This window comes from Accipiter gentilis, chromosome 9 (assembly GCF_929443795.1).
Source record: "Accipiter gentilis chromosome 9, bAccGen1.1, whole genome shotgun sequence".
In the NCBI taxonomy this organism is placed as follows: Eukaryota; Metazoa; Chordata; class Aves; order Accipitriformes; family Accipitridae; genus Astur; species Astur gentilis.
Genome location: NC_064888.1, coordinates 3,420,254 through 3,445,907, shown reverse-complemented (window position 1 = coordinate 3,445,907; position 25,654 = coordinate 3,420,254). Strand labels below are relative to the sequence as shown.

Sequence of the window (25,654 nt, the reverse complement as noted above, 5' to 3'; positions counted from 1 at the left end):
CGGGGCTGAGGCGAGTCGCATTCGCTCGGCGGTTCCCGTCCCAGCAGGGTCGCGGGCTGGGCTGTGGAGCTTGAGCGGGGGGGAACGAGCTGTGCGCGGCAGAGGACCTGCTCATGGCGGAGAGGTAGCGGCCGAGGGGGGAAGAGCAAGTGGGCGGCGACGGCCGCGAGCGCGGGGGGGTTGAAATTTAAAGCGGGGCGCGTGGGCTGTGTGGAGCGGCCGCTCCCGCGTCCCTCTCTCGTCCTCCCGCGGCTGCGGGAAGGAGTCCTGAGGGCCGCCGGAGCGGGGATGGGGGAGAGGCAGGGAAGCGCTCGGGACGATCGGTGAGAGGAACCGGCCGCTGCTTAGCGAGGAACTGGTGTTTGGGCAGGGCGGGCTACGGCGCCCGGTGTGAGCTCTGCGAGTGCCCGCGCCCTGGAGCTCTCGCAGGCATCGTTCGGTGTCAGGAGAGTGGCTGGCCTGACTGCTCTGTCTGAAATTTTTGGCCATTGCCGAGGTGAAAGCTGAACCTTGAATATTAGTTTTCTAGTTACCTTGATGTTGAGGTTAAGGCGGGGGGCGGGGAGGGAAGTTAGTTCTTGGTTTGATGCACTTGGGCGATTGGGGGAATTCTTAGGTGCTTTACAGAGCTCAAAGAGATACAAGCTTTCTCACAAGTACAGGGTTGCAGAACAGTTAGAATAACTTCTAGATGAGTACAACTGTATGAGCACCAAAAGAAAGCACTAGCTGCAATAAATAGCAACTTAATATTTATGTGTCTTTGCTTATGTCCTGTATGTCCAAATCCTTGTTTTTCATCCCTGTCATCCAAAGAGACAATGTGGAAACATTACCAGAGAGATTTCCTACACTCTACCTGTCTAGAACTGAAAAACCACACTAATTGTATGTAAAAATTGAAGAGGGTTAAAGCTGGGTTTATACTCGAAGCTCTCCCTCCTCTTGTATATGGGTTGGCTGTTTGCTTTTCAAATAGTGTCATGTCTTCGCATTAATGAATTGTTACTTCAGTTTTCAGAAGAAAGTGACTGACTCCCCTGACACAATGCTTAGGAATGGGTTGAACAACAGATACCGTGTGTTGGAAGTCAGTGTAATACGGAGAAATGGAAGCGACCCTGAGAAGCACTTGATGATTACAGCATCTCAGTCACTGGAAGTTAAAGAGCTGTGCATTCTTAGGAATGGCTGGTAATCCATACAGAAATGTAGATGTCTGAAAAAAGGATGAAATACTGGTTTATTAAGTCAATTTTCTTTTTGTTGCCTTTGAGATGAGTTTTATTGTCTTAAAAGTGATACGAAATACTGAAATAACCTTTATCTAATGTAATATTATCAGTATATTAGTGTAATGGATGCTCATCTTGAGGGAGCTGATGTCATGTAACTTGTGTTGAGGGGATATTGCTACCTTAAAGTTTTAATTTGTCTTTGTGCTAACAAACAGCAAGACAGTAAACTCGAAAAAGGCTATTTTGTTTAAGTGTTGTCTTGCAACAATTAGAAGTGTTCTTCTAAGTGATGTACCCTCATATATGTACATATAAGTGTACAAACCTATGTCTGTAAAATGTGAGGTTTTATACAGTCTGTTAAAATCACCTTAGCTTGAGCTCTACTGCAAGTTTTTTCAAGTATGGATAGTATTTTAATCTAGGTGTTTGTGCATTGAGTGGAGTGTTACAGAAGAAAAGACTAGCTTAGTCTTTTGAAACACATGGGCATGCATATGCTTTTTGCCTTTGCTTTTCATTTTGCATGCAAGCCTGAAAGATGGGAGAAAAGTATAAGACTCCCATTTCTTGAAGGAAAAAAATATAAAGTATCTTGAACCCTGAAATTTCTAAATCAATAAAAATATTTTTAGATTTTGCAGAGCTTCTGAAACAAGTAGGACTGTGAAGTAAAAAAGTAGATCTCATGTAATGAAAAAGTAGTATGCTAATATAAAACATAAATGATACTGAAATGGCTCAATACATGGATCTGGAATGACTTGAAGTCAGCGGGATTTCCCTACATTCAGGCTGTCCGGATACACGATCCAGTACTAAACACTATCTAAGTTTTGTTGGTAAAAATTCCTTTTTTCACTTTCAGAATTTATTTAGGTCAACTTCTTAAAGAATCACAATAACCTCCTGTTTCAAAGTATGTTGAATCTAATACATTAATGTATAATTTCTGATATGTTGTGTCCATAGCTTGCAAATGGTTGTTCAAATTTATTACATTATAGGGAGTCTGTTCCGGTTGTTCCAGGAGACATCATTCACTTAGAAGGGGAGTGTAGCTCCGGTACCTGGGTCATAAATGAACAATCTGGATACCTGGTACTTTACCCAGATCTGCTGCTTTCTGGTACTACGATATCAAATAGTATTCGATGTATGAGAAGAGCAGTACTGAGTGAAAGGTTCAGGGTAAGTGTAGAGCATCAAGTGTATTAATGGGTTACTGTTGTTTTGAGACTGGTGGTTTAGCTCAATATTAAAACTGGCTGAGATGCTGTATTGCAAAGTGTCATTATTAGCTCTTCATAATGTTTACAATACAGAATAATTTAGAGTGGAAACTGTCAGTCTCTGGTTGAACTTCTTGTGTTCTTTTTAGAATTGTGGCTGAAATAATCCTGTATTCTTAATATAGCTCATGGGACAAAGAAAAATTCTGGCAACTTTTTTGATAATGTCTTGTCACATTTTGTGTGGATTTGAATCCTTTGTGAGGGATATGTCTCTTGTTGACCATATGAAAACATAACCACACTTGGCCAAGTTAAAAGCCTCTGAAAAAATCAGCCAATTCAGTTAAGAATTGGTGTGGGCCAACTCTGGAATCTGAATCCAGCTGCTGGAACTTGGAAAGAGGAAAAGTTTCTTCTGGTAGTGTCTTTGCCGATACATGGATGGCAGAGAAGTGACAGCTGCCAGTTTCAGCTGAGGAAAACTTCCAGATGTGATAGGAGTATAAATCCAAATGGGCAAGGCAATCATAATGGAGCGGTAAACAGGGTAGCTGGGAGCCTGTGATGGAAAGAGGAAGGTTAAGTACAGGATATTAAGACTGTGAAATGGTATTAGCCCTTCATTAGAGGAGTAATGGGAATAAACTAATTGTTTAAAAGGGACAATGCAGAGGGTCCGGACTCTGTAATAACACCCTCTAGCAGTTGTGAGTGCAACCCACAAGTGCCAAGTCTGTGAAAGATACCAGTAAGTGCTTAAACCATGGTGATTAGATTTCTAGTTGTTTGGTGGTGGCTGATGCAGGAGTCATAACTTACTACCACTTTCAATTCTTATGAGTCTACAGAGCCCAGTCCTGGTGATGGTTAGATGGCTTTCTGAGCCATTTTGGTGATACTTGGAATAATTTTGTGTGAGTTGGTAACACACAGGGAACTGCTTCATGCAAAAAATAATACCTGTAAGATTGTAAAGGTAAGTATTTGCATTAGGAAGTACTGCTATTAATACTGCCCACAGGCAAAACTTGCTCAAAATTAATTTTAATCTGTGCCTTTGTTTCTTGCCTGTCAATCACTTAAGGATTGTATCCTAACATTATCAGTGTTGGGATAAAACTGAGAGATAAAGGAATAGGAGAGACACGTTTCAATTTGGCTGTGTTCACAGTCAGGTTTGGATAGATATTAATTAGTGAGGTGAAAGCTCTAATGATCTTGCAATTAAATAAGTGCAGTCCATCATGTGCAGCAAATAAAACCCAGAAATTTTATAGAAAAGTTGGCATGAAGTGGGCGTAAATCTTCATATATATATATAAACCTTCGTGTATATATAATGTGTTATGTAATATCTGTTGCAGGGCTCAGATTCTGGTTCGCGCCAAACACTCATTGGTACAATTCTTCATGAAATTTTCCAGCAATCTGTAATGAATAACCTGGCACGAGAAAAAGTAGAAGAACTAGCAAATAAAATTGTGTATGGACAAAAGTATCTCAAAGAAATGTAAGTAGTATTGCAGGTGTCTTTTATGTTTGAAAGACAAGGTAGGAACACTTGAACTAGCAGACAGAGTTCTAATTCAAAAAATGTAGTGCTAGTATCGGGAGAATATTCTGCAAAATGACCTTACTTAATGAAACTTGGGTATCATTTTAGTAAGATAATTCCTTGTTTCGTAATGTAATTTAATTTGCCTTCCCTGCTGAGCTACTTCTATAGATCTGAACTATGCCTCTAGAGTAACTATATATGTGGGGCTTTTTTTTCTTTCAGGCCAAGCAGGTTGGAGTGTTTGTGCCTATAACATTAGATTCCCAGGCATCTCCAAAGCGGAGTTAAATGTGATGAGCATAATTAATTTTGATCCTCAGGAGATTAACTAGAAACTTGTGACTGACCAAGCACTGAGATGTCTGTTATTTTCATATTGTTTATCGGTTTACTTAATGGCTCAGTTGTTAGAGGGCAAATCTGATAGAAATGCTAGCCAAATAAATGGTCTTCGTGTTTCCATCAGAAAATGGCAAGATGAATGGCTGTCAGTTTTAAGATTTTACTGCAGACTTGATTATAATCTAATTCAAGTCACGTAAAACAATTATTTTGTCTAGAATATTACAAATTTTATGTTGGGCAACGTCAGTATCCATTAGCCCCACATGAGTTGGAAGTTAAAATTGTAACAAGATTTATTACTCTAGTTCTGTTATGAAGGTAGATATTTTGAATTGTGACTGCTAAGATGACCTAAAGGCTTTTGTGTTGCTCTGGGCCTCTCTGTTTGAAACTGTTGATTTGCAATTCCTCTTTGCATATGTAGGCTAGTATTTGTTGGGATTGAAAAATAAATTACATAAGTCTGCTGGCTGTGATCATCTGCACTTGTATGAACCTTTTTGTGCAAAACCCACTTGTATTTCTCTGTTGCTGTAGAATAATGGCATTATTGGCAGTGAATACCAGCACTGAATTATCTAATGCCACAAGATTAGGTTCTGTTTAATAAGACTTCTGCTTTCTGGTGTATTCGTAACTGTAGCAACTGCAGAGGATCATGATTCCTTTCTAATCAAAATGGTCTCAAGCCTGCCAAAATGTATGTGAAGAACAGGTAGATCAATGTATTCAGACAAAAAGCGAATAGTCTTTTTAATTTTTTTTTTAACATTTTCAATTTTATGTCAAGCATAGGAACAGCCATTTTAAAATTCATGACTCTGGTGCTCCTTTCTTGCAGTCTAATCATTAGTTTTGTTTCGTCACATCTACAGTGCTGATACTTCCATTGTGCTACACCTGTTGTTTCAAAAACTACATCAGAAATGAATATAGTGTATTCCATCTCTTATAATGGATGTTCAGTTATAGTTTTATGAATTAGTCAATTGAGTTGAACCTTAATGAATCTGTCAGTATCTACAATTTATAGAAGTTTATTAAAACTTGACAGTTATTTCCATTAATGTTGTTGCCACTTGAGGCAAAATCGTGTTAGTACCAGCAGCAAATGTAATATTTCTGTCTCCTGAAAGTGCATGGCTTTATTTTTTAGGTATCACTTAAATGTGAAACAAGCAGAAGTAATGCAGGAAGTGGAAGAATATTTGCCGTCGTTTTTTAAATGGGTGGAAGACTTCATGCACAATCCAGCTAACCAAAATAAAATGCAACTAAAACTGTAAGAATCCAGAATTGAAAGCTAAAACCTTTCTACATTGTGTATCTTGTTTGGTTCACTTCTAATTTTTAGAACAACAGTTTTTATGCAAATCTGTTTAGTGATATGGAGCTAATTCATGGCCTCACTGCCAAAATAGCTAATCTTGAGAGCTGCATATTTAGCCTCCCTTGTGAGTACTGGGGAAGACATTAAGATTTGAGGGTGAACGGACATAAAAATGTTATTGGTCTTAAAATCCTTGTAAACAGTGTAGTACAAAGTAGAAATTTTAGTAATTAGAAAAGCAAGCATCTTTGACCTACCGACTAAGCCAGAAGTTACTGTAAATATGTGCAAGACTACAAATCAGAATGTGAAACTATTTGTTAATCAAATGTAACTCTTCACTGAGATAACAGTTCATCAGTGAAATGGTGATTTTACTCAACTGCTGCTGCGTTCTTCTTGTCTATGGCTTCTTGCTGTTAATTGTAATAGCCGTAGGGTGTAAAGTTGCAGTGAAATGGCAAGTCTGAGTAAAATCTTTATGCTACCTTCCAGTGTGTATCATTAAACTTTTTGAAGAAACAAAGTGTTTTACAGTGTGGTTATTCAGAAAAGACCAAAAACCTATTAAAAACTGTTTAAGATTCTTTTTTAACATTGAAATTTAGGTGAATAGCAAAACCACATGCCAATGTGCAATTTAAAGTAACTTTCTTATGATGCTTTCTCTGTTAATGGGAAGATAGTTTGAGTAAGACTTGATGCACTTGAGAAATAAAGTTAGTGCTTAAAGAGTGCCTATAATGCAAAAATATTAAATATTTAAATATTAATAATTCAGGGAATTTGTTAACTTCTAACTTAATTTTCTTCCTAGGTCAAGTAGTGAAGAACCAGAAGATTTCTCTTCTAAGGTAGAGATTGTGGATATCTTAGACATTGAAGAGAATATCTGGTCTCCCAGGTTTGGGTTGAAGGGAAAGATTGATGTTACAGCCAGGGTGAAAATCCATCGCCAGTCTGGAGTACAGTCTAGGATAATGCCGTTAGAGCTCAAGTCTGGCAAGGAATCTAATTCCATAGAGCACAGAAGTCAGGTACAAAACCCAAATGTCTAATTTCACTATCAGTGGCTATGTATACTTTATTTTATTAGATGACCTATTTTTTCTTATGAATGTGAAACACTTTGTATGTGGTATAGTCTAGATTTATGGATGGCTGATCCTGGTGTGCCCAAAGCTGCTGATATAAAATAAAAGTGAACTGAGGAGTGAGAATTATATACGTTTACCACTTTAAAACACACTTATAGTTTTTATCCTCACATATCTGTTCTTTAGTCTCTCCTTACTACATTCAAGTATTAGGTTGAGGCAAACTGCTTCAGGAATTAGTGTTGTAAATCTTTCCAGATAGCTGGCCTGATCTTTTAAAGGTAGTAGTCTTTTTACAAGCTTTTGTTAAGGAAGGTGCCTTTTAGTTGAAATCCTCGGTCAGGTGCTTACTACTTGTGGCTTCTAGATTACTTGTGGTAGTAGTGGCTGCTTAACCATATAAATTATGGAAAAACTAAATACAGGTTATAATGTATTTTGTTTTTAATATGTTGTAATATGCTTATATATAATGCTTGCAGGTTATTCTGTATACATTGTTGAATTTAGAACGGAGAGTAGATCCTGAAGCTGGATTTCTTCTTTATCTTAAAACTGGTACTATGTGCCCTGTTTCTGGAGCTCGCATGGACCGAAGAGGTAAAGTTGTTCCCTTTCCCCAGGAACTGTAATTACCTTAATTAAAATTAAACATTTTAGTAATAATTGTAAGGTTTACTGTCATGAACATATCTGTACTTAGGGATGTATCACTCGTTATAACATTACTAATTCCAATAAGCTTATGTTAAAAACTTAATTGTTTTATTAATACTCCAGTAGGACTTTGCTATATGAATACTCACTTCTTGGCTAACTAAAAAGTTGATGGCTAGTTACTTTTGAGTTAGATATTGTTACAAACAAACCCAAAAAACATCAGCTTAGTTTGTTCTTTTCTTGGCAGAATTAATGAAGTTAAGAAACCATGTGGCCTTCTACTTAACACATAGTACGTGTAAATCTGCTGTGGGAAGACAGCATTCACAGCTTGCTGCTTTGCCGCCTGTAATTGATGACAGTCAAGCCTGTAAATATTGCTCCCAAATACACAATTGCTTTCTATACAGCAGGTAAAAAGAAGTGTGACTTGTGTTTTTTAAATAAGCTTGAATAATTGTAGCTTTTGATAGTGTGATTTCATTTTTGTGGCTGACAGTTTCTTACTTCTTTATTGAGCAGTCATGCACCCTAAGAATGTTCCATAGACCTCACTGCAATTTTTGTAGTGCTAGTCCCTGATCTCACAGAGACTTAATGTGTTTGCTCAGGTACGCTTTCTGCAAGACAAAATCTGAGATAAGTCTCAACAAAATATTTGATGACAATAACATAGTTCTATCTAAGTTAATTATTATTTTTAAAAAGCTATATGCTTGCAGCTCTTTGAAATGGGCAGTCTTGAGGCTGAATTATGGCTGGACAACAACTCTTTTCACTTTGACTCTGTAGAAGATTGTTTCCCTGTAGGGTGTCACAGAAGTGATGATACATTAATACTACTCTGCCAAAGTGTTATTGTATCTCCTGTTAAAGAGAAGTCATGAGCAAATATTTGATAAATTTTCACATAAAGTTATTGAATTGTTTTAAAAACCGCTATAAGTTTTAATCTTGTCTTTATGCTGCACAACAAACAACCAAAATTGTATACTGAAGAGATCAAATGAGATGTTAAAACATGAGAGCTTTTGGGGTGATCTTGTGTAAATATAATGCCTGATTGCTTTTAAAATTGTAGGGGTAAAAGTGTATGTTGAGGGAGCTAGCTTTGTGGGCGTACATAATATGGTTTTGTAAACTAGTTTTTGTGAAATACTACTTCTAATATTCAGTTGTTACAGCAACAGAATTATTACTAACTGGGTAGCTATTTGCTTCTGAATTAAATTTTCTCTTTGGTTGCATTTTGTATATGTGATTAGGTATAATGTCTATTGATGTTTAGTTTTGAGATAAAGTGACTTGAAGTCCGCTTGTGCATTAACTATTAAATCCCCTTTGCTTAGCTAAATCTCAGTGTAGTATTCATATGTTACAAAAAAAGGAACAAAAGATCAATTATCTAAATGTATACAGTACCATCTTTGAAATGTCTTTAATTGGTCTTTGACTAACTTATTTGTCCTTAATAATTCAGAATCAGAGATGATGTAAAGTTATTAATATGAGATTGTTCATATGAACAAAGGATACAGATTCAACTTTACTTCAGTGATGATAGATTAATCTACCTGGTATCTTACAGTATATATTTAGATTGGCATTATGTACATATAGACTTGCAAGATAAAAAGATACAAGTTGACTGTTTCCTGTGTTTGGTTCTACTAGAGCTGTAGAACAAAAGATGGCCAGTGTGTCTCTTCCTCCTGCTATGGTACCCGTTATTGAAAGAGAGACCCAGCACCTGAAACCTTCCCACTTAGAGTATTTCAGCCTGTGGTACCTAATGTTAACCTTGGAGCTGCAAAGTGGAGAGGGTAAAAAGGGATATAAAGATATATGGATGATACCTTCTTCAGAAAGGTAAGATGTAATTTCTAACCTGGTACAAACGATGCTCCCTTCAGTAACTGGAAATGAGGCATTGTCAACTTGTGTTTTCACTACAAGGAAAACTAGATGTTTTCTAGTGCTTGTAGAAATCGTCAAATATGCTATTTGCATAGGTAGATTTTTGTGAGATGTGACCTAATGGAGACATTAGCCTAACTTAGTGTTTTTGTATTTGCAATATGATATGTGGGTTTTTTTGTTGTTGTTAAGGAACACATAGGAAGCAGTAAACTGCAGCCTCAGTCTTCAGTAGCAGCAGTGGTGTAATTCTGTTTTGTTTGTGTCTCTGGGGGCTGAGGCTGGGTGCTGACTGTGAGCCCAGCTCATTGCGCTGGTTTCCTGAGGGTTTACTTGACAAACAATGATGCGTTTTGGACCATGCTCCTAGGCGTGGCTATGAATGTGGATAAAAGCAGACTAAGGGCTCTTGTTGACTGAAGTTATTATACATCACCTAGTCCAGCAGCTGTGGAAAAAATAATGGGTGGTTTGTAGGCCCATTTCAAGGCATCTGTAGAAATGTAATGTAGCTGAGTTTTTTAAAGTGAAACAAGCAACTCCATAAGCAAATATGGAACATCTTACTGAAGTGGATCCAGACATCTGATCAGTATTCGGTTTTTAGCAGGAAGTTATAGATAACTGTAGGCTAAATGTTAGAGTCTGCTCTTGGAACAAGTACAAGGGTTCTTCATATTTTTACAATCCTTATCTGGTCAAAGTAGCTATTGTAAAGTGACTGTTTAATCTTCCTCGTTCTTGTTGTCTGTGTCTGGGTTGTTGGTATTTTTGCTGCTTTGGGGATTTGTTTGTGGGTTGTTTGTGGGTTGGTTTTTTTTTTTTGTATATTGGTTTCGGTGGTTGGTTGTGGGTGGTACAGTTTTTTTTACTTGTGGGTTGTTTTTTTTTGGTTTTTTTGGTTGTTTTTTTTTAAGAACCTCTCTGTAAGAGAAATACTATATTAAAATATATTTCTTTTTCTAATATCTTCAGAGAGAAGGCTGGAGATTGTGTTGGAAACCTGATCAGAGTTAATGAAGTGCAGGAAATTTCTGACGGACAGTATCTACATTTTTTCCAACGTAGAAATGGTGCCATACCTAGAACAAACCTGTTGGTTGGTGATCGAGTGGTTGTGAGTGGACAGGAAAATGGTTTACTTGGTTTGGCTAATGGCTATGTTAGAGAAGTCGGTGTGACAAAAGTCTCCTGTTTGTTGGGCAGGTAATAGAACAAATGAAAAATATCTGTTTGAAGACACTATGATACTGGCTTCAGGAAGGGTACTTTTAGGTGTCCAAAAAGCTCTCATGTGTTCTGACTCTTCTTATTGGGCGTGGGGAAGTACCCTTCAGAAATTCTCTTACCTTGATTAAAAATATCAATACTTGGTCAGCATGTATGCCTGTCTATTTAACTAGATTGTTTGAATGAAAGCATGCTTGCAAACTCCATTTACTTATGTCTCCAACATGAGACTATATGGATACAGTGATTACTGTGTTAATAGTAACTTTCATTATTCAGACTATATTGTCTTTAAATTGGGCTTTGATCATGTTTTATTTAGATCAGTTAATAGTATGTTTCTTCTAGCTATTGCTTTACTCTGGGACCTCTGGAATATATCACATAACACTTAGTAATAAGTCTTTAATCATCAACATACTGCTTGTAAACAGGATTATTTTGTCCACGTTACTGTCATCCTTCAGGAATTTGTCAAAGCTCCCCAGGAATACCATATTTAGGTTGGATCATGAAGAAGGAGATTTTGGTATAGGAGTCCCTTTTGAAAACCTTTCGAAATTGATGAAAAATTCCCCAGTCAGGTATGAAAAATTAAATTAATGTCACACTTCCAATATTTTCAGATAAGGTTTCTCAGCTGGTAACTCTTCATGGTGTATTTTTTTTTTTTAATCCACAGTGAAAGACTCCGCAACTTGATAATTGACTTCCACAAACCACGTTTTATTCAGCATTTGAGCTCGGTCCTTCCTCCAGAAGCAAAGGAAACCGTTGCAAATATTTTAAAGGGTACAAAGAGGCTTTCCCCAAAATCCTCTGTTTAGTAGTACATCTTTATAGCCAAAGCATTTATCACACAAAATATAAGAGGTTTTTTCCTACTTTGGGGTCCAGTGATGGTTTTCTTAAAAATTAAAAACAAGTTCTAACCTTGCATATCTTCCTGTGATTAAATTAGTCTTAAACTAGTTGGAAGACCTGACCAGATATTTGTTTACAACTTTTTATTTTATTTTTGTTACTTGCTGCAGCTTGCAGTTTCAGAGTGCCTATCATTACCTCTCTAACCTTTAGAAAAGGAAGGAACAGGGAAGGCTCTTGAGATAGAGGAAGCAAGACTTTGAGGGAGTGGCAAGAGGGCTTTGGTGTAAGCATTCACTTGTATAATCACTTTTGCTGATTTTCTGGCTGCTCTGTAGTGTGTGATGCTTTGTGTGATGCATTTTTTCCCCCTTTTTTTTCTTAAAAACAAAATTTGTTTAGGTGTGTGGCAGTGTCTCATTTAGTGAAAATATTTGTTCTCTGACAGAGCTGTCTGTAAAAACAGTAATTCAGCTGGATTCTCTTAGACCAAATAGACCTTTTTATAAAACCTCAGTCTGAAGACTTATTTTTTTGCTTGAGCTTTGCCCAGTCCAAATAGCTGGAACGTGCTGCTTATTTGCATCAGACTGGGGAAAAAGAGCTCTGATGTAATGTTTCTTCTAAACAAGATGATGCTACATGTGCAACTCATTTCCCTTTGCTGTAAGCTGTATGTTTGAACGTGAAACTGGGTATGATAAAATAGAAATCCCCATACACAATATCATATGGAGGTGGTCATTTGGGATATTAGAAAAAAGTCATAAAAGGTCTAGGAATAAAAATGTCTTCAGTGATTTATTTCTCAGACTGTAGTGCAGACCCTGTACTGCGTGTCTTGTGTATTATGTTTAATATCATTACTTCATTAGAACGTACAGAATTACTCTGCTCAATTCTTTTCTTTAAGGGCTTTAGTGGAGAAGGAAACTATAGTTTTGTTTTATTAACTTTAGAAATTATTACAATGATTATGAAGTGTAGACATTTCATTTTTATTTTTCTTCTTAAAGGTCTAAATAAGCCTCAGAAACAGGCAATGAAACAAGTGCTACTTTCAAAAGACTACACGCTTATTGTGGGTATGCCTGGAACAGGAAAAACTACTACGATATGCGCTCTAGTAAGATCATGTACCTTGATGTTTAAATTTTTTCGTGGTATTTAGAGGATGGCATTAAACAAAGTGTGTATAAAGCATACTGTCCAAAATTAATTGTCATGACTTAGTCTGCTGGTATCTATATAACTTCAAAGAAGAAAATAGATTTCTTTTTACCTAAGAACTTATATTTTGTAGAACTAAAAATGTATTTTGTGGAGTAGGATTCCCTTTTGCTTGTATAGGAATATATGTGGGAGGGCGGAGATTGAAGTGTGATATTTAATCACTTCTGTGATACTTTAATGTTAAAATTCATTGGCTGCAAATGTCAGCAAGCCCTGAAATCCTAAAAAAACCCAGCTCAAAAACCAGACTGCTTGGGGAAGTCAGTAACTTGTCCATTGTAAATTGTATCGAGCCATGGTGCTGAAGCTATGAGCAGCCTGCTAGCTGTCTCCTCTAGTTGGTGGTTCTCTTTTGACAGGAATGGACTGTAGGAGCATACTGGATTCAGGCTCTGGGCTGAGTGAGTTTTTCTTGAAATGGCAGTGTCATCTCACTTCCAGTTGGCATCAGCTCATGGGGAAAGAGGAGCCTGGAGAGCAAGCAGCTGCTGCTATTATCAGATCAGCTCATTCCACTGAATCTGTTGTGGCTAAATTGTCATGGAGAAAAGTGTTTGTGGGAATGGGCAGCATGACTTGTTCTTAAAGTGCAGGTCCTTAGAGTGCAGCTCCTTCTCTTCAGTGCCGTTTGCGAGTGTGCATGGATGTTCTTAACTCTCGCTGTTTGCAGTATGCAGAGTAAGCCTGCTGTTTATGAGAACCATCAGGTCTATTGCCCATATTGCTTTGACAATAGCTAACTGGCAGACCTTGCCAGAAAGACTGATATAAATGAAATGATACTTGTTAGTGAGTCCCTCCAAAACTTCTTGTGTTTTTTACCTAGTCAAACGTAAGATTGCTGATTGCTGTATATGAGCTAATAACTTTTTCTTTTCCTTCCCATTGCCACTCATTAGGTGAGAATTCTTTCTGCTTGTGGCTTTAGTGTTCTTCTGACTAGTTTTACACACACTGCTGTAGACAATATCCTGCTAAAGCTAGCCAAATTCAAAGTTGGTTTCTTGCGCTTGGGGCGAGCTCAGAAGGTTCATCCAGATATACAGAAATTTACAGAAGAAGAAATTTGCAGGTCCAAATCAATTAAATCTGTAACAGAATTGGAAGAAGTCTATAACAGTCAGGTGAGAAAAGTGTTTTTTATTAGCCCTGCAAATTATGAAGAATAATTACAGTAGTATTCTGGTTGGTTGTATGATGTGGAGAAGGAACCTATCCCAAGGGTGTGTTACTGCTGTAAGAAATCTGAGCTGGAAAAGATACTCAATCTCTGTATCGCTTCAGTTTCTTTATAGCCAATAATGACCAACATTAACAGTCTGAATGTTGAAAAGCATTGTTTATGTCCACACAAAGTAAATTATCATTGTAATTAATAAGTCCCAAAGGCTCAGTGCTTTTATCTGCGATCTTGTGTGTGTGTGTGGTGGTGATTACCTGCTGCAACCTCCTCTATCTTTATTCACGTATTGCTGCTGTTCGTCCCTCTTTCCCTTCCACTTGTGCTCCTTGTGCCATTGGTACAATCAGCAGATGGGGAAGAGGAAGTGGCGTGCTGTGGGCCTGACCTGGCCAAACACTAATTTTTGGTTGAAAGATTACTGCTGCCTGTGTGACTATTAATGCAAACCATAATGGGAGCTGGGTAAACTGAGTCAGTGGTAGCTTTAAATTAAACTCATTGAAAAAAAAAATGAAGCCTCATGGTAGTTGGAGTAAATGCCAACTTTGCAAAAGCTGCCATTTACTTTTTTTCTTGATAAGCATTGCAGGGGAATTACTGAAGTTATAAGGGAAGTGACTTAACGTTTCATATCTTAGTCATTCTGGATTGCAGTGGAAGCACAGCGGTGGGAAGAACTGTGCTGCTGTTGTTTTATCTTCCCTTTGGAATTAAAAAAACAAAAACCAAAACAACAAAACAAACCACGTACTTTTCTACATTACTCATTTCAGCATGAATTGTATATGCACAGAACCTGATATCACTCTGAACACGTGGCAGGAACAACTTATTTGCTACACTCTGCTCTAAAAACTGGTTTTTGCTTCTCACTCGCAATCGATGCAGAACTATGTGAGGCCAATATGTATGTAGGGTGTGCTGGTTTGATTTTGAGGATTAATAATTTGACTTCTTTTATTTTACATTTTAGCTTAGTTGAATGCAAAATACTGTTTTTTCTTTTAACCTGGAAAACGTAGTGCTAAAGGATATAAGATGTATCTTATTCTTAAAGTATGTCTCAATTTTCAGCCAGTGGTAGCAACGTCTTGCATGGGAGTAAATCACCCCATCTTTGTTCAGAAGCAGTTTGATTTCTGTATAGTTGATGAAGCTTCTCAAATAAGCCAGCTCATCTGCCTGGGCCCCCTGTTCTGCTCCAAAAGGTTTGTGCTGGTAGGGGATCATCAGCAGCTGCCTCCACTTGTACTCAATACAGAAGCAAGGTAAGATAAAATGCTGCTGAACAGGTATTAGCAACATGATTTCTGGGAAGGCTATTGCAGCGTTTTGACTGACACATTTTTGTTTTTTTGTTTTGTAACAGAGATCTTGGCATGAGTGAAAGCTTATTTAAAAGGTTGGAACAAAACCAAAATGCTGTTGTCCAATTAACTGTGCAATACAGAATGAATAGGTATTTTAAACTTCTATTTATTACATTGGGGTTTTAATGTGGGATTGAAACTGCAAGATTTGATGCCTTTTCTCCTTTTTTTTTTTTAAATCTTTAGTAAAATAATGTCACTGAGTAACATGTTAGTGTATGAAGGCAAACTGGAATGTGGCTCGGAGAAGGTGTCAAATGCCACTGTTAACTTGCCCAACCTAAAAAAGTTGAAACTGGAGCTTGCAGATGCTTCAAAAACATGGTTGAAAGAAGTACTTGATCCAGACACGCCTGTGTGTTTTCTGAATACAGAGAAGGTAAAGTTGTTATGTTCTCCTTTCAAAATTGTGTTTCTGATGCAAGTTCTCAACACAGTCAATATGTAAAACTTCATACAACTTAGGGTAAAATATGTAACTTTAAAAAATGGTTTTCTAGTTACATGTGGAATGTGCAACATGCAAAAATGTTGTTAGTATAGCTGGTACAATTGCTGCTGGAAACATTGCAGCTAAGAGCAGCTGAAAGGTTTAATTTGGATAATATTTCAGAAAATTTTGAAAGTACTATAAACTTTGTTCTCATGTACACAGTGTAGCTCAAAGTGTGTAGCCATACTGTATGCCCTTTCAACCGTAGAATGGCCTCATTTCCAGCAGCTGAGGGTCAGTGGTGTCTAAGCAGTGTGCCAGTGGCAGGAATAATTGCAATTCTCCATTGAATATTGCAGATGTTCTATAGACTGAAGTGTGAGGGAGGAGTAAGTTGGTTTAGGTATGTCCTTTCATGGAGACTCAAAATTTTGCCAGAGAAATAAAACTCTAGCGTGGGTAAGAAGTGTGCAAAGAAACTGACTTCTACGTAATATTAGGAAGAGTTTAAATGCATGTGGAAAAATATTAATAAATTAGTATATATTTGTGGTCTCTAGTACTTGCTGTCACTGTAGTTAGTGAATGGATTATGAAGGTTTGAGTCTATCTTCTTTCCAGGTTTTATGTTGATTCCTATTAATTCTGTGTTTTGCCAATAATTGTATCAACTGATGATCTTCTATGATGACCTTGGAAAGAAGTCTCTAATCTCTTTCTGTGCTTTCCAGGGCATTCTACATGATTTATTATTATTTTTTTTAATAACAATTCTGATAGAATCTCTTCAGTGATCTAAAAAGAAACACAGTGTTTCTTAGAGACTTAGAGGAATTTGTAAAAATGCCTAAACTAAACTGGGGGACCTTTTCCTCAATAGCTGCTGTCCCTTTCACAGAAAAGTAGAGAGTTGGTGCCAGGGTAGAGGTTTGTTCCAATAGGAAATTGGCTGATACATTGTTTATCTATTAATCATACCAAATTGGTAATGTGAAAGCTAGAGTTTCTGTTCCATTTCAATTTTTTTCTTCTCTAGAAAGCCCATCTTGAGTATGACAGCTGTTTGGTTTGTAGAACCTGCAGGAAAGTTTCACTTTCCAATATATTCCTGGTTTTGTTGAGACTTTAGGCTATGATGTCATATCTCTTTATGGACTTCCTGTCAAAACTACATGTATTGTGGTAGTCATAAAGGAAAAAACCCAATCCAAAACCCCCCACCAAACAAAACCAGCAATTTGTTTTCTTTGACTTTACAATTTTTTTTCTCTGTATACTATTCGTACTGTAACCAAGAAAAGATTCTGAAGAGACATACTTGGGGGGATACAAAAGGGGAGAAAGGAGATGAAAAATTATCACATGACACCATGAGGAAGTTTGCATTTATTATGCTAACTTTTTTAAAAAATTAAAAAATCTCTATTGTTTTTTGTTTAATAATCTGACATATTTATGATAGTAATCGAAAATCTATTTGTTCCTTTTCTGCCAAACCCTGTGTCAGTCTGCACTTCCTCTGACAGCTTGGGTCTGAACATTGAAAAATTATATCCTTGATTTAACGTCAGTCTTCTCAGTAATTCTAGGCCAAAGTCGGTTTTGTTGTTTTTTCTTTTTTTTGGTGTACTATGCAAACATAACAAGTATAAAGGTAAGCATGTGTTATCATAAGCGTGACCTAGCTTTTAGAACTTTTTTCCCCTAAAATAGTTTTTGTATAGGTTTTTGGCTATACTAATGCTAGTGTCGATTGAAACCAACTGCCATTAAAACAGCGCTTTTCTGCTTGAAGAAACTTGAGCACATGCAAGTTTGGAGGCTTCTTAGGTGTGATGTTTTCAGAATAGTGGATTTAAAAAACAAAACCCCACAAAAACAGCACAGCTGTAACAGTATAGCTCTTAATTCAGTTGTGATATGACAGGTCATAACAACAGTTAGACTGAGTACATGATGGCAATGTAAAAACAAGTTAGCTTACAGTAAGTACTAAGCCGTGTAGCTGTTGAGCCACAAGCCATGGAGAAACTGCCATTTTGGAAAAGGCAATGGAATCTTCTAATATGAAGGAAAATATCTTCTGCTTCTATAATCTATGCAACATACTGAAAACACACTATGTCAGGTAAAAGAAGCTTGGAGGACATGTTGCAGAAAAATTGGATTCTTGCTGAAGTACGTAGTACCCCATTTAAGCAACACAATACAGACTACTCTTTTTGCATGTGGCCGGAATCCTAAAATAACCTTGTGGATGCAGTAGCCTAGTATTTTTATATATGTATATATATGTGTGCGTGTATATACACATGTGTATATACGTGTGTGTATACACACACATGCTGCCTTGAAGACCTCTATATAGAGTTGCAGTGTCACATATGGGTTTGTCAATCTCTTAACTTTTTTGTTCATTTAGTGTGCTAGGCATTGAACATAGATTACACTTAATGAGCTACCCAGTCAGTTGAGTTCTTGGACTTGTGAAGCTTTTGATGCATGTTGTACACTGTCAGATTCTATACATGTGCAGTGGTACTGCTCTAGCAAGCAGATACTGCTTACCTGAAATACTCTTACAAATATTAACTATGTATTACTTTACCCACATGTTAAATGTAGCAATCTCCAAATTCAGCCATTCAGATGATATTGGGGTGGTTGTTTGGAGAAGTAAAACTAGTTGTAATATGATTCTGAGAGTGTTGCTTTAAGTCAGACTATACCACCTGCCATTTTAAGTGGTAATGCTGTCATAAAAATTTAGAAGGAAAACTGAACCAAATAGCATCTAAGAAAACAAAGTTGATGTATGATACTAGTAACAGAGGCAGATAGTGGAATGGGTAAAGTAGTAAATGGCAGTAAATGAATAAGGTATGGAATTCAGAGCTGGAAAGCAGAGGCAGATTTAGTGTATGCTGAGTTTTAGACTGTTTTTAATTAAAGCAGTTTGCTACTTGACCCCAGTTATTTAGCTGCGTGCCAGTTTACTAGAAGGATAACATCAGGGACAGGTTCATTGCTAATGATACTACTTAAACCTTAGAGAAGGCAAGAGATAAGCAAAGAGAATAAATTATAAAAGTGTGATACCAAAATGGTAAGAGTTTACATTCCAAGCTTGTTCCTGGCTTACTAGTATCATTCACACATGATGCAGGGAAAGGGAGTTAATAGTTAAGAAATGGTAAATTCAATAAATATTTATTTTGTTGTTTTTTTTTTTTTAATTTGGAAGTTAAATTTAATACTACCATTTTGGATAGTTCTTCCTGTAGTTTTAAATATAGGCTTTCAAACATTTAAAAAAAAAATAAAATCCTTTCTGCTATAGGGATGGGGAAAATTCACCGTAAACTTTGTTGTATGGAAAGCCTTAAAACAAAAGTCCCATGTAGAATATAGTTTGTTCTTTTACCTTTTCAGGCTGGGAAATGATCTTTTTTTTCATATGTATACTGTGTGAACTGAGAAGTCAGATGATCAAGCTTGCGCAGTTTCTTAAGATGACTTGCTAGTACTAGACACTCATTTTAGCAGATTGCTTCAACTTGTTTTGCAAATGCAGTGTTTTGAGGTTGCAATATAGGCTCTTTGTAAAACTTAGCATTTGGTCTTTTTTTATTAAAACTGTTACTATAAAAACATGTATGGTGAGTTAGGGATCAGAACATAGTATGCTATTGTAGACAGCAAGGGTAATTATTTTTCATTTATATTTTTTAAAGGTCCCAGCACCAGAACATGCAGAAAAAGGTGGTGTAAGTAATGTGACAGAAGCTAAACTAGTACTCTTCCTCACATCCTTATTTATTAAGGTATCTTTTACTTTATTACATTGTTCGGAGGGACAGCTTTATAATTAATCAGTTTTACATTGCTATAGTAATGGCTACTATATGTATTAGGATATTATTTGAGGGATAACCTTAAGGATAAATTAAAGGTTAGCTACATGTCAGTATAGTGAGGAGCTTGAGGTCTTCATTCAGTTCCCTGTCCCTTGCCTGGTTGGATTTGGGATGCGAAAAAAGCTGGATGCCAAATTCTTTTAAGAGATGAGGACTTTCTTGTGAGGTTGGGGAGAGGATTTGCCTTTCTTCCTTATTTCATCCAGTCAACTTCAGGAGCAGTACGAACTACAAGTTCTGAATGTTCGCCTCACAGTTTGAGAAAGAAAGAAAAATGAGGATTTCAAGGATATTTTTTAAGATGAACCTTTGGAGCTTGCAGTAACTAATACCTTCTATTTTCTTCAGTTAATACCAGCTATACCTAGAGTTCCATTGGCAACTTAGTGTAGACACAATACCTTGCATCACTGTTTAAAAAAAAAAAAATAAAAAAATCCTTGATGGTCTTCTGACAGTAACAAGTATCCCAAGCTAACTGCACTGACAATTCTTTTCCACTTTCTTCTTCATTCAGGCTGGCTGTAAGCCTTCAGACATTGGCATTATATCACCATACAGACATCAGTTAAAAACAATCACTGATTTGATGGCAAAATTGAAGGAGAACAGAGTGGAAGTCAACACAGTAGACAAATACCAAGGAAGAGACAAAAGTATCATAATTGTATCTTTTGTTAGGAACAGTAATGATGAAAATGTAAGTTGGTCATATTAACTTTGTTTCAGTCAATTTTAATAGTTAAAAACCTCATTTTCAAAATGCCTCTACCTACATTGAATTCTGAAATTTAAGTAGGAAAAATAAAAGCAAATTATGTCTCTTTAACAGCTTGGCACCCTCCTGAAGGACTGGCGACGTCTTAATGTTGCTATCACAAGAGCCAAACACAAGCTAATCATGGTGGGCTGTGTTCCATCCCTGTGCCGCTATCCTCCTTTAGAGAAGCTACTCTGCTATTTGCAGTCTGAGGCAATGATATCCTTTTTCTCCACACTGTTTTGTGAGAGGGGAAAGGCAAGATTGACGACTTGAGATTTGAGATAAGGTTGGGAAGATCTTAAATTATTTGTTACACTTGTGACACTGGCAACACAATACAAAATGTGCCAATTAAATATGCTAAAAAATTACTTGAGATCAAGATAACGGATGGATGTAGAACGTTCAGTGTCTTCAAAAGTAGAAATAAAGGTCCATGGTGATTTGCAAGTCAACTTTGACATAATTTATTTTAATTGAGGTCTGAATTTTTAATGTTTAATGCTTTTGTATTTTTTATCATCCTAGTTATTTGACATCTTAACGTTGCTGTGATTGTTTTCCTCAGAATTACCATGCATTTAAATACATCTGGCGAGAGAATGGTTTGTGAATAATGTTGCTAGAATGGAAAACGGTGTAACTTTCAGATGACTTATTAATTTTTTCTTTCTCTGGCATTGTACTGAGTTTGCTCTAGCTATGGTTGTTTCCATCTCCTATTTAAATAGGAAAGGCCTTGTTAGCTGTTCTTTTTGCAAACACCAATACATATTCAAACAGGTTTTGTGTTTTTGTGAAAGTGGCATGTTACCAAAAAGCTTCCTTAACTTGCTACATCTTCAGTCTTCCAGCAGGGGCTCATGAAAGTATCCACAAGTGTAACATTTTATGATTGTGAAGATGGAAGAGTTTTACAGGCATTTGTGTATTTTATTCTGGTGCTGCTTAATGTAAATAACTGGTTAGTGGGGTATGAGTACTGATGTGCACTGTTTAATCTGAATGAAACCAAAACAGAAATCATATTCAATTATTTTAAAGGTTTCCTTTCAGTAAAGTAACAGCACGCATTTCTTTAACAAGCTGGTCATTTTGGTATCACCGTACTTGTAACAAACCAGTAATATGAAGTATTCTGTTCCTTCAGATACTGGATAGCTACTTCTATATTCATTTTTATCTTGATAAACTGTTATCTGCATAAGTGAATGGGGAAGCACTTGAGGAGGAGCAGGGAGTAAACCAATGCTGCATTGAGTCATAGTTCTCTGGGCTCAGTTTGGTTTTAAAGACTTTAAAATGTAGTTTACATACAGTAATTCTATTTATTAGAATTCCTAATTAAGAAGCTGTGTTGTTGTACTGTTTGGAAAAGAAAAAGAAGAAAAACTTCTTTCTCTTTAAAGCCTCATGTTCTTCTTTAGCTTCTGTTTTTTTAAATACTAAGGTCTTTTATATTTATATACATAATGTGGCTAATCTCTCATATGAAGATCCCTTGATGACTTTTCTAATCTCTTGATTTTGCGTACATCTGGGAGAAATGCGATGTTGATTCACTTAATTCCTTTTTATGAACTAAGGTATTTAGCAGATAAATCTGAAGTGAAATGCTGCCCAGTTGAAGATCATAGTAAAACTCTAGTTTCAGTTTATCTGATCTGTAGTCTTTTCTTAAAAAAAAAAAAAAAAAATCCCAAGAAACAAAACTAGAGATGCAGCTTGATGATTAAGAAGTTTACATGCTCAAGTTCTATTTTTAGTAAAGATGGTAGTATATGTATGATACAAAATATCCCTTACTTGACAGATCTGTTGTTGTTTCTTTATACTACCTCGTACTCTAAACTATTACTGAGAAGCTTCTTTCTAAGATTGCTGGTGGAAACGTCAGCTTTTTCATTCTTCAAAATCATTAGTATTTGTTTTCTCTTGGATCAATGTCGAGTAGTTGTGTGCATATAGTTGCAGGCAAACTTCTAGATATCTAACGTGGGCATTTTCACTCTTTTTTTAAACTGCTCCCTAACTTTGGTAATGTTTGAAATAATAAAAGTTTGATGTTGGTTTTGCTATAGTTGTTTATACTTTGTTAATACTTTGCTTTATATAATACAAATATTTTGAACAGTACAAAAATAATTTGAATAGTTGACAAGATATCATCTTTTTCAGGTGAAAATACACACTTCAACTATGTATATGCTCTGTTTTTTTCAAAAAATAGGGTAAAATATACTCTTATTACAGTAATGATGTCAGAATTTCAGATTTTGGAATAACATATCCTTGTATAGAAAAGTGGTTTTGTTTCTATGTTTAAGATCTATGTGTACAAAAGTCTTAAGATTTAGCTTATCTATTTTCTTACACCAAATTATGCTTATCCCGGAAATGATCTGCATGCTGTTAAAAAGTTAAGAAATAAGAGGTATTGCCATCCCTCCACAAAGTTGCACGAGAAACAGGCACCAGAATAATCCTGTATTTCCTCATCTACTTCTAAAATGCATCCTCTCTTGTTGCATGGTAAAAATTAGACTGAGCAGAGATCTACACCTTAAACAATGTTTTGATCTGGTAGTCCCAAACAAAATTGAGAGGTGATTCTCTAAAATGCTCTTGCATTCTAATGAATATATATATCAAAGAAATATCTTGTAAAAGTAAAAAGAACCATTTTTCCTGTTTGCTGCCTTTAAAACAGCTTTCTAATGCAGAAACAGTCATTGATACTGCTGGAAAACATAGAGACGAAGGTTGAGCACTGCCTTAGTGTGTTATGTGTTGCTGGGGTTCTTAAAAAGAAAAAAAAAAAAAAAAAAAAGAGTTGTTTTATGCCAGACTAGTAGCATCAGGGCCCGACTATTAGGACTGTTTAAAGTTTAAATGTACAGGTTCCTTTTTTCCTTTTAAGAGGTGGGAATCACAGATGTAAGAAGCAGCCCTGTCCCCATGGGCTGTGTTCTGTCCCTGTGCTGCTCTCGCCCTTTGCTCCTCCTTCCTTGCAGGCCCCAGGTAATTATATCCTTTTTCTCTGTGCTGTTATATGTGTAGTCTGAATTTGGGTGAGGTGAAGCACACCTCTTTGTTCTACAGCTTGCTGGTTAGCCTTTCTGAAGAAGTGGAGAGGAAAGAGCATGCCTGAGAGTAATTATTAAGCAAAGCAAATTGTAGTGCTTAGGGTCCAGTAAGTCCTGTTTCTGTATGACAGAAATGCTTGACGTTCAACACCTCGGAGCTCTGGGCCTGCAGTGGTTTTTGGTTTTCTGGTGAGATTCAAATGCCAGGGTTTTTCAAAAATTTTTTTTTAAAAAAAAAAAAGATGAAAAAACAGATTTTTTAAATGACCAACTTTTATTTCGAGTACATTGCTTTTTAAGGTACTGACCTCAAACAGCTTTTTCTGGAATAATAGCATTTGTTTTGACACACGTTATCCCGTGTTAGAGAATTATTATTTGGAAAAATGTTAGGGGTTGAAGCTTTTTTGTCACAGGAGCGAGGTAGAAAGGGCTTAACCTTATATTATCTTATATTCCCCTGCCTGAAGCAGCAGAACAGTTATCACTGCCCTGGCGCTCTCGCCCACCTCTTCTCGAACACCCGGCTCCCCTCTTTACTCCCCCCCCCCAGCTCCTAGGCGGGCAGCTTGGAGCCCTCCATGCTCACGACAGGGCTTATCACGACAGGAAGGGGAGCCGCAGCCGCCGGGCGGCTCCGCTCCGCTGCGGGGGCGGGTCCTCCCGCCGCCGGGGGCGCCGTTGGCCGCGGGCTGAGGGGCCGGGCCCAGCCGCGGCGGGACGGGAGGAGCCGCTCGCTGGGGCCCGCAGGGAGCGGCTGAGGCGGCGGCGGCGGCGGCGGCTCCTCCTCTCCAGCCATGGGTGAGCCGCGGCTGCAGGGGCCGGGGCCTGTGTGTGTGTGTGTGGGGAGCCGGGCCCAGCGGAGGGGGAGAAGGGGGCCTGCGGCGGCCGCCGCCCCTCAGCCTCCGCGGGGAACGGCTGCGAGCCGCGTTGCGGCGGCGCCCGCACGGGCAGAAAATGTCCGTTGCGGCGGGAGAGCGGCTGGGGACGGCCTCGGGGAGGGGGGCGGGGTGGGCAGCGGCGGCCTGGCGTTCGGGGGCGGCCTCCGGCCCCGCGGTCTGTCAGCCGGTGCGGGGGCCCGGGCGCTGGCGGGTTCCCCTCAGTCCGTCTCTCCTTCCCTGTGGCTGGGAGGTGCGGCCGGCGCTCATGGAAACCGGGTGGTGTGCCGGGGGACCGTGCTTTGGGAGGGCTTGAGGGGTTTGTGCCGGTGAGGAGGCTTTAGTGGAGGAAAATACTTGTTTTCTGCTAGCTGTCGGGTGACTCAGGGAGTCCTTGTTCAGCCTGTAGCCGTAGCGACTACACGCTTGGGGTTTTCTTTTTTTGGTTGTGGTTTGTTTGGGGTTTTTTTTCTTCACAAATACTGTTGCAGTAAGGGTTTTGCTGCTCATCCAAACGGGGAGAGGAATATTGCCTTTTTGGGCCAAGCCTTGCTAGTCAGACCCTGGTGCGGGGGCTGCTGCTTTGGGGTGGGAAGAGCCCTTCAGAGTCCTTTGCAGCTCATTTTGCTCCACGTACGGACAGTCTACCCCACACAATCCCTGAGCAGCAGTTACTAGAAAACCATGCCATGTGAAATTCTAAATTTTGATTTTTTTTAAATTTTTTTTTTTAAGAAGCAGGTGAAGAAAAATAGCTAGACTACAGGTAGACTACACTTTAAAACACACCTAAAATGCCTCAGAAAGAGCAGGCAAGAAGGCTTTGACAATTAAAAGGGCAGTAGACATGGAAGGCTGTCTGTGGGGAGGATCAGCTCCAAAAGTCAAAATGAGGTCGCCTGAAAAAGGAATTTGCAAGATGCCTTTAGGGAAATAGACCGAATACGTGGGGAGGGAGAGCTATCCACCTGAAGTCTGAATTGAACGAGGCTTTTCCTACAATAACACTCTGTTTAGTGCTGTCAATAGCAAACCTAATAAAAAGGCAGGAAGTCTTACATGAGCTTTAGCAACAGAAATGCTCTTCTTGTTGCAAGCCTCCATCTGTTCCAGACGAGGGTACTGATGCTGTTCTTGGTAGGGTTGGTTCGGTCCCCGGCAGCTGAGCAGTCAGGAAGTCCGGAGAAGACAAACTAGTGAGCTGTGACTGCTAACTGGGTAAATTTTTGCTAGAGCACTGTCGCTCATTGTCTGCTATGTCTTTTAACATCTTCTAGTGTTTTCTATTGAAATAGTGGTAAATTGAGAGACTATAAA

The 25,654-nt window shown here is 38.0% G+C and overlaps 2 protein-coding genes across 6 annotated transcripts in view; both read left to right on the top strand.

Moving 5' to 3' along the window:
• DNA2 (DNA replication helicase/nuclease 2) lies at window positions 1-22,437 on the top strand. The gene is made up of 21 exons (XM_049810361.1): window positions 1-124; window positions 1,015-1,194; window positions 2,246-2,429; window positions 3,838-3,983; window positions 5,533-5,658; window positions 6,524-6,743; window positions 7,286-7,403; window positions 7,711-7,876; window positions 9,138-9,332; window positions 10,356-10,586; window positions 11,078-11,194; window positions 11,293-11,402; window positions 12,491-12,600; window positions 13,607-13,831; window positions 14,965-15,158; window positions 15,260-15,349; window positions 15,447-15,639; window positions 19,428-19,517; window positions 20,128-20,310; window positions 20,443-20,589; window positions 21,212-22,437. The coding sequence occupies exons 1-21, from the start codon at window positions 114-116 to the stop codon at window positions 21,266-21,268; spliced, it is 3,093 nt and encodes a 1,030-aa protein (XP_049666318.1). The 5' UTR covers window positions 1-113; the 3' UTR covers window positions 21,269-22,437.
• A 1,707-nt stretch (window positions 22,438-24,144) lies between these two features.
• RUFY2 (RUN and FYVE domain containing 2) overlaps window positions 24,145-25,654 on the top strand; it is a 29,168-nt gene continuing 27,658 nt past the window's right edge. For 4 of the 5 annotated variants that reach the window (XR_007507243.1, XR_007507244.1, XM_049809968.1 and 1 more), the window contains exon 1: window positions 24,145-24,260. Coding sequence is in view for 2 of the 5 variants with exons in the window: in XM_049809968.1 (XP_049665925.1) it covers window positions 24,257-24,260 (4 nt within the window). In the remaining 3 variants the exon portion in view is untranslated. Of the gene's footprint in view, window positions 24,261-24,519; window positions 25,556-25,654 lie in introns of those variants that run through there. The other variant, XM_049809971.1, reaches the window with a different exon arrangement.

Excerpts from the sequence above, each read along its gene's own strand:
- DNA2 (XM_049810361.1), top strand. Across the intron at positions 6,744-7,285 it reads CCATAGAGCACAGAAGTCAG|GTTATTCTGTATACATTGTT; the intron begins GTACAAAACCCA and ends TAATGCTTGCAG. Across the intron at positions 11,403-12,490 it reads CGTTGCAAATATTTTAAAGG|GTCTAAATAAGCCTCAGAAA; the intron begins GTACAAAGAGGC and ends TTCTTCTTAAAG.